At 40.5% G+C, this 13,983-nt stretch overlaps 1 protein-coding gene across 1 annotated transcript; it reads left to right on the top strand.

Annotated features, from left to right (window-relative positions):
• The first annotated feature begins 436 nt into the window (after positions 1-436).
• LOC146374388 (carotenoid-cleaving dioxygenase, mitochondrial-like) lies at positions 437-5,399 on the top strand. The gene is made up of 12 exons (XM_084950713.1): positions 437-605; positions 696-894; positions 982-1,193; positions 1,272-1,384; positions 1,498-1,600; positions 1,676-1,804; positions 2,010-2,170; positions 2,816-2,983; positions 3,108-3,245; positions 3,857-4,039; positions 4,594-4,704; positions 4,869-5,399. Exons 1-12 carry the CDS (start codon positions 569-571, stop codon positions 4,983-4,985), a joined length of 1,671 nt encoding a protein of 556 aa, XP_084806839.1. The 5' UTR covers positions 437-568; the 3' UTR covers positions 4,986-5,399.
• The last annotated feature ends 8,584 nt before the right edge of the window (positions 5,400-13,983 follow it).

Raw genomic sequence — 13,983 nt, 5'->3', positions numbered from 1 at the left:
CATCCTGTTCATGGGTCATTCTTTTGAGCATATTGATGAAATATGATATGTGACAAGTACATAACAGGAACTCATTTTATTTTTTAATTCAGATAACTCAAATGTAAAAGAGCAAGAAAACATTTTATAAAGCTTTAATTATTCCAGTAATAGAATATTCCCATTTGAAATATTTTTTTAAAAGATTGCTGTACATCTGCAAAAATACAAAAACAAAAGAAAATCATCCCTCTAAGCCACTCATCCAAGTTCATCTGGTTTCACCATGCTATATATAACCATGCATATTAAGCTTAACTAAAGGAGTCAAAGGAATGATTTGAAAGACTGGACACGGTTATTTGCTGTTTTTTCCAGTCAGATAAAGTGATCATCTGTTACTGCTTACATTTTTGATTGCCATTTGCTTCTGTTTTGCACAGAGTTAAACAAGCATGAAATGTCTGATTGCATCCTTTTTGCTGTTTCTATGGTACGTGTCAGAAGGACAGTATAAAATCAGGAGTCAGCGTACGAACCAGCAGCATCTCAGAAGAGAGACTAAGCTACAGAAGGCTTAACCACAGCCATGGATACTGTCAAACATCAGAAAAAGAATACTTCAGGTAAACATTAAATGCTACTAGCTGCACACACTAACATTATTTTACTTAAATTATAGCAATGTCCTTTCTGATTATGTTTTTTTCCAACAGCACTCAAAAAATCTAAGTCTGTGAAGAACATCAATCATTACACAAATGTACGCGGTCTGCCTTCTATCGAGAAGATTGTGAGCTCAGTGGAGGACACCCCCAGGCCCATCAGCACCCAGATCATTGGTACAATCCCAGAATGGATCAAAGGAAACTTCCTGAGAAATGGGCCCGGAAAGTTTGAGATCGGAAACCACAAGTGAGTGCTGCATCTTTGTGTGTTTATCCATTCGCTTCAGACATCATGAAGCTCACTCTGCTCTGCATTGCATCTGTTTCTCTACAGATTTAACCACTGGTTTGATGGCATGGCTCTCCTGCACCAGTTCAAAATATCAAATGGGCAAGTGACTTACAAAAGCCGCTTCCTGTCCAGCGACAGCTACCAGACCAACAAGGAGCACAATCGCATTGCGATATCTGAGTTTGGGACTGTAACCATGCCGGACCCCTGTAAAAATGTCTTCCAGCGCTTCCTGTCAAGATTTGAATCACACAGTGAGTATCTTGAAGACAAAGCAGCCTGTTGATGCACTTGCTATAGAATAAGTAATTCAAAGCTTTCTTTCCCTCTAGAGCCCACAGACAATGCCAATGTGAGTTTTGTGACCTACAAAGGTGACTATTATGTCAGTACAGAAACCAACATCATGCACAAGGTGGACCCTGACACACTGGAGACTGAAAAGGTACCATAAGTGTAATGATATACGTGCAGCTGAAGTTTTAGTGGCACATGTATCAAACTGTAAAAGCAATAAAAACTGCAAACCTTTTGTGCCATTGCATTTGTTTGTATTAGGTGGACTGGAGCAAATTCATTGCTGTGAATGGAGCCACAGCACACCCTCATACCGAGCCTGATGGTACGACATACAACATGGGAAATTCCTACACCTCGAAAGGTATTTAAGAAACATCAGATCCATTTCCACACTACAGGTTACGGATCAAAGATCTAACAGTATCTGGCATGACAGGATCATACTACAACATTATCCAAGTGCCACCAACCAAGAAAACAGAAGATGAAACCCTGGAGGGAGCCACAGTGCTGTGCTCGATTCCTTCAGTGGACAAGACCAAACCTTCATACTATCACAGCTTTGGTGAGCAAAAAGTCTCATGCAGTGAAGCATGCACATCTTGAATTTGGGAATAAAAAAGCACAGGTATCACAATGGAGTGGTACTCTGAGGTGATGTATGGAATGAAAATGATTTCAATCATTGGTTTTCTTATAGTCCTATAGTCTTACTGGAGCTGAGTCCCGCTGCAAAGAATCATAAATAGAAACTTCTTATTTCGTTATAGCAATGTCTGAGAACTACGTGGTGTTCATTGAACAGCCCATCAAGCTGGACCTGCTGAAGATTGTGACAGGCAAGCTAAGAGGAAAAAGTATCAGTGATAGCATATTCTGGGACCCGAAACTCAACACAATCTTCCATCTGATCCACAAACACTCTGGGAAGGTAGGACTCTAACATGCAAAAATGAACTAAGTGATTAAGTAAGGTAAACTTAATTCACAATAAAAAGTATTCTTCCAAGTCTCATAAGTATTGTTCCTGTGACTTGATTGAATTTTGAGTTAAGTTTTGGTCATCTATTTTTAATGACTGCATTTTATTTTTCTTCTAAGAGAGATACTGAATTTAGGTGAATATTTGAATGCAAAGATAGGGTTAGGGTACAAATGTGAAGATATGAAAGCAGTGTTTTGTTGCAAATGCAAGATAAAAGCAACAATAAAAGTGCAATAAAAACATTTTTGTCAAATCAGCAAATAATCATGACAAATAATACTAATCTGAATACGGATTATGGTAGCATAACTGAAAAATAAAGAGGAAGGGGCTAAAAGCAAGTTTCCGTCTGACACCTGATGCTCTGTATCAATAGGTAGAGTGCTAGATGATTTATGTTACAAAGATTTCAGAAGAAACAAATAAATGTTCAGTTTAGTTAATAAAACTTTTTTTTTTTGCATTTGCAGAAATGTGAAATAATATTTAAGTCACATTAATAAAATATTAAGTACAATTATTTGACTTGAGCTAGAACGCAGAACTGAACTAGTGCCACAGTGCATTTCCATTGTTGTTTTTGTGTTTCAGGTAAGCTCCATCAAGTATCTTGCAAAGCCACTATCAACCTTCCATCAGATCAATGCATTTGAGGAGGATGGATTCTTGATCATAGATTTGTGTGCATCAGATGATGGCCAGGCAATCACAAACTACAACATCCAGAACATGCGCAAGTCTGGAGAAGCTCTTGATGAGGTAAGTTAGTTAAGTAAAGCTCATTACTAACTTTCCTGTGCAGTTTATGGAAAATCCTTAGGCTGCTTTTGGTTTATCTGAAGAAAAGATGGTTTGTTGAAGTTAACAAGATCTTTCTCGTCAGGTGTACAACACCTTGAGTAGAGCTTTCCCCCGGCGATTTGTGCTGCCTCTCAATGTTGACCGCGACACACCCTACAACCAGAACTTGATTACCCGGCCGAACAGCATAGCTACTTCTGTAAGAATTGCCAAGAACAAGGTATTAATGTACAGCCATCAGCACGTTACAGAATGCATGTGTTTAATTTCTCCGTTTCATTTTACTTTTTCACACAAACATTAAGATTTTATCAGTCTTAAGGTAGTTAAAATTTACATGCTTTAACAAACCTACTTCTTCTTTCTCTGGAACTTATTTACATTCTGACTTCTATATAAACGCTTAATTGGACTTTGCTATTAAAATGTTAACATGTAGCACTTTCACTACCTGAATCTCAGTGATTACATCGATCTTGGTTCAAGAGTTGGGAGTTCGCCTTGTAATCGGAAGGTTGCCTGTTCGAGCCCCGGCTTGGACAGTCTCGGTCGTTGTGTCCTTGGGCAAGACACTTCACCCGTTGCCTACTGGTGGTGGTCAGAGGGCCCGGTGGCGCCAGTGTCCGGCAGCCTCGCCTCTGTCAGTGCACCCCAGGGTGGCTGTGGCTACAATGTAGCTGCCATCACCAGTGTGTAAATGTGTGTGTGAATGGGTGGATGACTGGATGTGTAAAGCGCTTTGGGGTCCTTAGGGACTAGTAAAGCGCTATATAAATACAGGCCATTTACCATTACCTGTGTTGCTTTTTTTGTTTTTTTAAACCTGTGCAGGTGTTCTGTACCCATGAGGACCTCCATGGGGAGGATCTCCATGAATACGGAGGTCTGGAGTTTCCTCAGATCAACTATCACAAATTCAACACCCATCCCTACCGCTACTTCTATGGCTGTGGCTTTAGACACCTTGTAGGGGACACGCTGATTAAGATGGATCTCCACGGAAAACGCATGAAGGCATGTTGTTTTATTGGAGCAAAGAAAAGAGAGCTCGCATTTCCAATCTGTGGAACAAGTTAACCCCCACAACTGAAATCAACAGTTTCCCGATAGAACCAATTATATATGTTTCTATTTTAGTTCATTCACAGAGAGCGCAACTCACCCCAAAGGGGAAAGGGTTATATTAAAGCGTTTTATGCTGATGTCAGCCTTGGTAATATAGAAATCTAGTGTAGTATATTATTGTAGTATATTGTAGTATGTATATGTAGTAACTTTTTGTGTCATTGTGAAATTATATAATGTTGTATTGAAAAACAACAGGCCTTAGTTATATACCAGGCCTCAGGGGAGGCCTCAGGGGAGGCCTGGTATATAACTAGTATAAGACTGAAGACAATCCATAAAAAATGTGGGTAATATGGAGTTAACAAACAGTAAACAAAGTTAGAGAGGACTGTCCCACAGGTATTGAGATAGCATTGTTATTGTGATTTTTCTTTTATCATCATGAATGTGATATAAATGTGATATTGTGACAGCCCTGGTGTGTAAATGTTCCCTCACAGGTGTGGGAACATCCTGGTCAGTATCCATCTGAGCCGGTCTTTGTTCCCTCTCCTAATGCTACAGAGGAGGATGATGGTGTCATCATGTCTGTGGTCATCACTCCAGACGAGGTTAGTCAGGCTCAGCCATTTTGGACAGGGTACTCTTTATAGATACAGTTTCCTCATACAAATGTAAAACATGGCTGAGCACGAGCTTGGAGATCGTGCCGTTGTGTTTTCTACACTGTCTTGTACACCAAGTATTTCTTTACCCATGTCTCTGTTCTCTCCAGGATAAGAGTACATTCCTTCTGGTGTTAGATGCCAAGACATTCGAGGAGCTGGGCAGGGCGGTGGTACCTGTCAACATCCCCTATGGCTTCCACGGGACATTCAATGCCACGGCTTAGACGTCTGATGGATGTACATGTGACTTCACGGGGACACACCTACACTGTGTACATGTTGACTTAAAAGCAAAGACCCTCACTTAAAGAATTCCTTTATGCTATTTCAATGCATGAAATAGCAGATATAAAAACACTTTTTATAACCTAACCCTGCTTTAAACCTCTCCACAATTTTATCCCTTACCTCTCAGTTGTGTTCCTTGATCATCATGATGGATTTTGGTCACTCTCACAAACATCGGAGGCCTTTACAGAACAGCGTAAAGGGGACTGAATAAATACTCACACCACACTTTTCAAATTTTTATTTGTGAAAAATGTTGAAAACCATATATCGTTTTCCTTCCACTTCACATGCTGAAGTATGCTTTACTTTGTGTTGATGTACCATGAAATTCTCTCAAAGTGTGAAGTATGGAAAACTTTAAGCGTTATGAATACTATTTCAAGGCACAATAATTTGCAGCGTAAAAAATTATTAGAGTGATTAGAGACTACATAAAATGTTTTTTATTTTATTGTGTGGCTTTTTTGAACATGTTAAAGTAATAGAATAAGCTTATTTAATCAAACCCTTTCCTATTATTTGTACTAATAATCATCACTGTTTCTTCATGTTTATACCATATGCTATCATAAATCCTTCCTTTTAATCTGTCACATGTGTTTGGCTGTGTTACTCCAGATACATATACATAAACACATAGATACACCACATACATGTGTGTGTACGCAAACACATATGGTGTGGCTCAGGAGGTAGAGCAGGTCATCTGCTGATTGGAAGGTTGGTGGTTCGATCCGAGTTGCTCTCCGATGGAGGGATTCGTGGTCCAGAATGTTATTTTCTTTGCCCAATACTGAAATGCTTATTTATTATATTTTTTTCCAGCCTATTTTATCATCTGTTATAACACCAAAAAACGTATGTTCATGAACTCTTTCAATTTCCACAACATCTGTCTGCACATGTGAGTTTATTTGAGAATTCCCAAATCATTGATTGTATCAGATGCTTTTCAAAGACCTAGGAATACTCTGGCCAGTGTTGGGGAGTAATGGAATACATGTACCGACGTTACGTATTTAAAATACAAAATATGAGTAACTGTATTCCGTTACAGTTACTGTTTAAAAAGGTGATATTCAGAATACAGTTACTTTGTTGAAATAAATGGATTACACGGCGGTCTTTTCCTGTTCCATATGTTAGGCTATGCCCTCTCCATTTTTGGTAACCTCTACTTGTGGCCCGCTTAATGGCGTGAAGAAATTTTTTTTTAAAATTATTATTCAAAAATGATTTAATATGAAGGCAATAGGTGTTACAGGCATAGCCCTAAAGAATGTAGCTTGATGGGCAGTGTAGTCCGTGCTGCAGGGAGAATGGACTGCCAAACCTGCCAAACCCATTATGTGTGAAAAAGGAGAGTGGAAAATTACGAGCTGTCACCGAGCAGCAACGGGAGATGGAACCATGTAAATATAATTGTCACGGCTGGGGCAGCAGTTGTGTGGTGATGATAAGGAGGATCCAAGGAGCACAGGCAGACATACACTATAAATACACACAAGGAACTGAGGGAATGACACACCAGAGGGGTACACAGCTGAACCTAATTAGACATGACCAGACACAAGTAAAACATGAAACTCACAGACTGTTTTACAACACAAACTCGGGGACACGAACAGAGCACAAGGGGAAGACACTGATAAAACACTGAACACCAGAATCAAACCCTAAGAACTAATACAAAATCAGAAGAAACTAAAGAATAATAACAATAAACTCAAAACAATGGGTCACCGATCCAGGACCATGACGATAATAATAACCACTGCAGCCAAAAAGAGTGCCTGACAAGCCCACTTGTAAGTAAGCTGTTAAGACTCGACTGTACGCTGTGTTCGTGTTTTCCTCTGAAACAATAAGTTCTGTTGGAGCAGCCTTTCAACGCCTCTCTCTGTCTCTCGCTAGCAAAGTTGACCCAGACAACAAAGTAAAGCTAGTTTTCAGCTACGAGCCCGACACGAACCCGACGTATTAGCCAGAGGTCCCTTTACTACGGTTCGGAGCCGCGGACCTGTTTTATATACGCGCGAATAGTTTTCTATACGAGATCGCTGCAAAAAGTGCAGCCTTACCTAATGTCCACCTACTGTTACTCATTTATATTAAGATTTAAACATCTAGTTGGTGTTGGTATGGAGAGTAACCTTCAGTAACAATTGGAGAATTGTGGAAGTAGAGAAACAGGCTTGTAATATGTGAAGTGGTGCCTATCCCCAAATTTATGGATTGGAGACCAACTTTGAGTTAGTGTCTTGCCTAAGGGATTGAACCACCAACCTTAAATGTATCCCATATAACATCCCTTAATATATTAGTGTTTATTATTTTACTATACTACTATAATATACTATACTAGTACTTTCTTCATACCCGTATAATATAGATCAATTTATTTTTGTTTTTTGTCATTATTTTCTACTTCTTTTGTTCTTTGTTTTATGAATTTTCTTTTCTAAATGTACTTGTATATTGTTCACATGTTGAAATAAATTACCAATCAATCAATCAATCAATTCCTTATACAATGTATTTTTCTTTTCACATGCATTTTGTAAACCCTCAGTGATCTATGGTCAATCTGAATATATTTGCTTTCTGCTGTATTGTGTTGTTGAACAGTTTTTATTATATAATGTTACGTTGTGGAAGTACGTAAGAACGACACAAGAGCTCATCACATTTTTCTCCAGCTTTAATCTCGGCGTCCCACATCTGAACTCACAACCTCCTCCTACATCCTCCTACAACCAAAGTAGTGGGCAGATCGATCCAAAAATCGATCGTATCGATACCAAGTCGGCAAAGGTATCGGATCAATACTAGCCTGGTGAGATCAATTCTTTACTTTAAGTTCCATTCTTGTTTACAATGCTGTGCTTTCGGCAAAGACGAAACAGCCAGGTCACTGGACTCGCTGCTCCTGTGTCAGCGCAGAGCAGGCACACTTTACTCCCCCCTCTTGTGTTTAGATGTTGTGCTGTCACGTGATGTGACTTAGACGCTTTGGGGGTCGTTGTTTACATTAGAGATGGACCGATCCGATATTACGTATCGTATCGGGCCGATACTGACCTAAATTACCGGATCGGATATCAAAGAGAAATAAAAAATGTAATCGATCCATTAAATATCAAAAAAGCACCTCACAAAACTTGCGACAAGACGTAACTCGGCTCATAACTGTATCACGTCGGAGCAGTAAGCGTCACATGATAGAGCGGCTGCGGCGTGCCAGACCTGTCAGCGGTCTGGTTGAATATTTGGAGCCTCGCTACCAACCCGGCATTTCATCTCCGAGAAAGTTATCCCAGAGAAGTAAAGCAAGTGTGTAAGTTCATCTCTGAATGTTTGTAAAGCGTTCCCACGTTAAGCTTAACAACCGATATATGGAGCGACTGCCTCTTCTCTCCCTCCCTCTCCTGCTGCTACTTCAATCATGAAACTGATCAATGATCAGCTGATCGGCTTTTCTGTTGCGAAAATTATATAGTTAATTCTTCAAAAAAGTTACTGAGGTTTGCAAACAACAAAGTTTTTTGCAGCTGTTTACCTAAAAATGCAGCCAAGGCGTTTTTTAAACAAACATTTCAAAAATATTTACAGAACAATCAGCTGTTTTGCATCAAATCTGATGCCACACAAATTATTTGTGCCACTCCAAAAAATGATTTCTGTCCACTATGAGATAAAGGAGAACAAGAGCCTGATACCTGCAGGCCTGACAACAGGAGATGTATCACTGCTGTAACACCTGTAACACTCAGCAGTCGCCTCATTGTTCTGACACACACAAAACTATTGACTACACTACACACTAACTACACAAGATTTGCGCTAAACGTCGCAAATCTCTCACATCTCAAAACCGCCGTCACTCCTAATACTTCCTTCCGTTTCTTAACAACTAAATGCTATGTTTTGATTGGTCGACATGGTACATTTTTCGACCAATGGGAAAGGGTGGGGGGTGTTTTGGTTTCATCTTTGTTCACAGGCTTTCGAGCGTTTTCCTTATAAAACGCCGTTTTTACCGTTTCTTCCCGCAGTAAATATAAACAACAATAGTATTCAGCAAGAAAAACAAACACTGCATATATATTTTTATCATAACTCTGGTTTTACGTGGCCGATCAACACAATTTAAAAACTGGTATAAAGTCCACACTTTTTCCATCAGTTGTTCCTTCTGTCCTGCTCACATCTCCAATGGTTGTACACGTTGTCATTAACGTGGCTTCACTCCACATCAGCCGCTTTGCTCGCTAAAACACCAGTGTCGGCACATAAGGACGCGGTCATAGCCTGTCAACGACGTTGATTAGCTGCGCATATACATGAATCGCGTGATTGGCTGGACTATGGGATAAGGTGGCATCGTTCTAATCCCATACTGGAGCAGCCAGTCACTCACTGACTAACACTGCAAAACAGAATTGTTAATGTATTTACTTTAATTTCAATTCAGGTTAGAATTTTTTTTTTTTTTGTGCGCAACGCAGATTTTTTTCTGCGGAGACACCGTGCCATCAGTGCGCAATTGCGCACATGCGCAGCTTAGAGGGAACATTGATGTCAAGGCAGAAAAATGTGAGTTCTTTTCTCCCTCAATCACTTTTCTGGGCTATGTTGTGGCAGGGGGGCAGATGAAGACACACCCAGCTAAGATTCGAGCTGTCGACGAAAGGCCCACACCTTCAACTCACAAAGAGCTGAAACAATGCCTTGGCTTCACACACTTCTATCAATGTTTCATTCGCAACTACAGCCAGGTAGTGGCACCACTTACTCACCTCACCTCCATTAAGATCCCTTCCAGCTGGTCCATTAAAGCTAAATTTGCCTTTTCTAAATTAAAGCAATTATTTACCTCCGCTCCGATTCTCATCACTCCCGATAGCTCCGAACATGTCATTGTAGAAGTGGATGCTTCAGACACCCAATCAATCAATCAAAGCTTTATTCGCCACATGCAGGTTGCCCTGCAGTGAAATGGGACCCCCCCCCGAGCTTACACACACACAACACAGACATTACATGGGGATACAAGTCGGAGATCGGTAGCGTTACAGAAAAACACTGAAATGTACACTACAATGGGAAAGTACAAGAGGAAAAAAAGAGACCTCTACTCATGCTGTGCTTCCATGGTAGGACAGCATGAGAACAGGAAACAAAAAACTCCTCTGCACAAAAAGCACATAAATGTCCACAGCACAACATTGTGAAAGACATGACAAGCCACAGGATTGGGTGGGGGGTGAGAAGTAATCCGAAGCGAACACAGCAGCCGCCCTGCACAGCGCTACCATTCCAGCGCGGGCTCAGACCCGCCGTGTTCCCCCGCAGGAAACAAGCATTGAAGGCGTTTGGAAAGGGAGGGGGATGAGTGTGTGCTTATCAGTGTAAGTGTATGTGTGTGCGTGTCCATAGTTCAGCTGAGACAGTGTCCTTCGCCCTGCTAGGCTAAGTTAACAGTCTACCAGCCAACCCAGGTGGCCTTGCATGGAATGGGAAGGAACAGTCTAAACACAGTCGTTATCAGGGAGTGGTGTGACAGTCGTGCTTTAGCAGCGTTCAGGTCCCCAGGGCAAGCTCCAGCCTTGTGCATTCTTTTCTCACCGACTCTGTCCTGCTGAGAGAAACTGATGTTGATGACCGGGAATCTCTGGCTGTTAAGTTAGCCTTGGAGGAATAGCAACACTTGCTAGAGGGGGCAGAGCACTATTCATGAACTGGGCTTATCATAAGAATTTAAGATATCTCAGAACAGATAAAAAGGTTAAACGTCCAGCAGGCCTGCTGAGATTTATTCTTTGCATGCTTTACCTTCTCCATCTCCTACCACCCAGGGCCAAGGAACATCAAGCCTAATGCTCTCTCTCTCACCAGTTTGCCACCAGCATCAATTCCCCAGAGCTTGCCAGTATCCAGCTTGGTTCCTGTAAGGTTGGTGGCCTGGGGAATCGAGGACACCATCCGACACGGGGCAAGACCTCCCAGGAGGCAGTTCGTCCCTGCCTCCGCCTGCACCACGGTGCTCCATTGGAGTCACACGTCCAAGTTCTCATGTTATCCCAGCTTGAGTAGAACAATTTCCTTACTCGGTTCTCACTTTTGGTGGGATTCATTAGAAAGAGAAATGAAGGATTTTGTAGCTACTGGTTTAACAGAAAATGTTCTAAAAATCAGATCAAATAAAAAATATGCTCATATTTAACAAAGTTATTTTCCAAGTTATAATTAAAGTACCATCGAGAAACTTCAGAATTCTGATTAAACTTTCTACTGATATTTTTGTTATATTTGCTCAATCTCGCATGAAATGGAATGAAATTAGAATTTTCTCAAGTGATGACTAAGAATTTAATGTTGGAAAGTATTTTTTATGCTTGGAGTATTCAGGCTTTTATATTTAATAGATGTTTAAACACTGCCGTGAAAATGAAGGCCTGAAAACTGATCAACAGAGCTTCTTTCAAAAAACCTCAGATGGTTAAGCAGGAAATGTTCTAATAATTGGCTGATTTGACATGGAATAACTCATATGTTAGATATATATATATATATATATATATAGTGCTAGTGCTGTCAATAGATTTTTAAAAATTAACTAATTAATCTAACAATTTTCTGTAATTAGTCGCAATTAATCGCAATTACTTGATCAATAGCCAGGTTGCAATTACATTTTTCAACTTTATATTTAAGCTTGTAACAGACATTTATGCAATATAATGAACTAAATGCAGAATAAACACAAAGAATGTATGCTTAAATTCAAAGAGAATTTAAATAGCTTGAATAATCTTTTAACACAGGTTCTCTCCTGTGAAATACAACTTAAAAAAAAAAAACCTAATCTACTAATAGGTAAGTATACACTAATAATATAATATATATTTGTGCTGTCAAACAATTAAAATGTTTAATCAGATTCATCACAGGGTTACTGTGGATTAATTTGGATTTTAATCACGATTAAATATAATTCATTTTTATTCTATATTAATCACATTTCATTTTGCATGAGCAAACAGACTCCAGAAAAAAGGGAAATATACGCACTTAACATGTTTATAGAACATCTTGCACATTCATGTTAACAAAAAAAAAACTCTAAACATTTATCCACTCTCTCTCTGTCACTCTTGGGGAGGCTTCAAGTCCTTGAAACGAGGAACCAAAGCTTGTAAAGCGCGTGTTCTCAACGATATTAATAGGTCTGCCAATTGTGTCAGTCAATATGTCCGAGGTAGACTTACTGAGTCCCTGATGCTCCGTGAGTGGTTTGTCGCAAGGTGGGTGACGCATTAGCCAAAGTGCTAGCAGCATCCTGTGGAGGCAGATTTCTTTTCTCATGTATTAATCACATATTTAATCATATCACATTAGTTATAGTAATATCACTTTCTCACTTTATTATTGTAAGAGCACTCCTGTCACCAGTTTGCATGCATGTGGAATGTTAACACAGTGCGGCCATTGTAATGGGAGACGTTAAACAGATAGTGAGACTCCTTCTGCTTATCAGGGATATCCTTAGGTGACGGCCAAGTAGAAAACAAGGTCAGAGGGGCCGTGAGATGGGCCATCATGTAAGAGTTTGAGGAATGTTCTTTGTCTGTGCCTCTGTGGCCACAATTTAGAGATGATCCTAGTGTTTCACTCGGATGCTCTCTCCACATTGCACTGTGTTTATTAAACCCACTTCAAATCAAGCTCACTGTGTGTGTTTCAGGTTATTGTTAAAATTTACATAACAATTTGGCGTCACGAACAGGATTCCTCACGTGAGTTTCGCTGAATCGCAGGTACGCGGTGACTGGCCATCCTGGGGGAAAATTGCCCCAGTCCCACCGTTCTTTTGTTTTCAAAAAGGGGGATCCGCGAGAAGCCTTCAGCGACTCACACATGCAGGAAATTAACGAACTATGAGGAAAGAAATGGGAAAAGAATCTGCAACGGTGAGCTGTTTTTGATTTGGGGGGAGTTTTCAAGTGGACCATAGAGAGGGGAACCTCACAAAAACGACGCCTAAATTAAAGACTGTCATGGGAAGGACTCTTCTGTCCTTGGGTTTATGGTTTTTAGCACTTTGTACCGAAGCAAAGGCTGCAGAGGGGGCTGAGCTCAGCAAAGCGGCTACAGGAGCTGTGGGGAGGTTGTGTCCCTGGAGGTGGTCTGGGTGAAGTATATGTTGTGTAAGAGAAAGAGGGATGTCGACAAAGAAAAGAGTTAAATCGGCTGATGTGTGTGGGATAAATGATGAGAAGAGGTGTGTTAAATGTGGAAAAGTGGTGTTTTTACCGAATCTGAGAATGAAAGCGTTAATAAGTAGTGATGAAAATGATATTAAATAAATGTTTTAGTGTGATAGTACAGGTGGCTACAGAACTGGATCAACGTCCTCCACAAGCACAGCGGCTGGAGCAAAATGATAGATTAACATAATTGGAACCACACCCAGCCGTGTTTTGGCTGAATATTACACAGCTTCACTCCATGTACATCTTAACCTGAAGAACAAGCTTTGAGGACAATCAATCTCTCCCTGAAGACAAAAGGCAGTTCGAGAGGAACGGCGTTGACTTCAAGAGTCAACAAGGTGAACAGACAGCAACACTGCCCTAAACCTTAAAGGGTTCAGCAGCATGTACAAATACCATCGTGGATGGAAGCATGCGCTCCCAATCACAAGCTGGGAGGTTCACCTGCCACATCACTGTGTGTGAATGGACTTGAGAAGACTGTCTGAGTTTCACATTTGCCATACAGGGAGTTGAAATGGCAAAGGAAGAGACTGAAAAGAGTGAAAGACAAAAGGCAAAGCTGAAGAAGAACGGCCCACTGGGCTTCTGACACGCCACAACCATGAACTGCTGCAGATGCATGAGAGAGACAGAAGCTGTGAGAAGTGGGAAG

The sequence above is a fragment of the Perissodus microlepis genome, chromosome 14 (genome assembly GCF_051167445.1).
Source record: "Perissodus microlepis isolate ML-2025 ecotype Zambia chromosome 14, ASM5116744v1, whole genome shotgun sequence".
Lineage (NCBI taxonomy): Eukaryota > Metazoa > Chordata > Actinopteri > Cichliformes > Cichlidae > Perissodus > Perissodus microlepis.
Note: the sequence above shows the minus strand (reverse complement) of the source record. Positions and strands in the feature narration are given on the sequence as shown.

What these genes read in the sequence shown, in the direction of transcription:
- LOC146374388 (XM_084950713.1), top strand. Translation starts at nt 569, where the DNA reads ATGGATACTGTCAAACATCAGAAAAAGAATACTTCAG. An exon ending in GTCAAGATTTGAATCACACA is followed by an intron (nt 1,194 to 1,271) that starts GTGAGTATCTTG and finishes CTTTCCCTCTAG; the next exon opens with AGCCCACAGACAATGCCAAT. An exon ending in ACACACTGGAGACTGAAAAG is followed by an intron (nt 1,385 to 1,497) that starts GTACCATAAGTG and finishes TGTTTGTATTAG; the next exon opens with GTGGACTGGAGCAAATTCAT.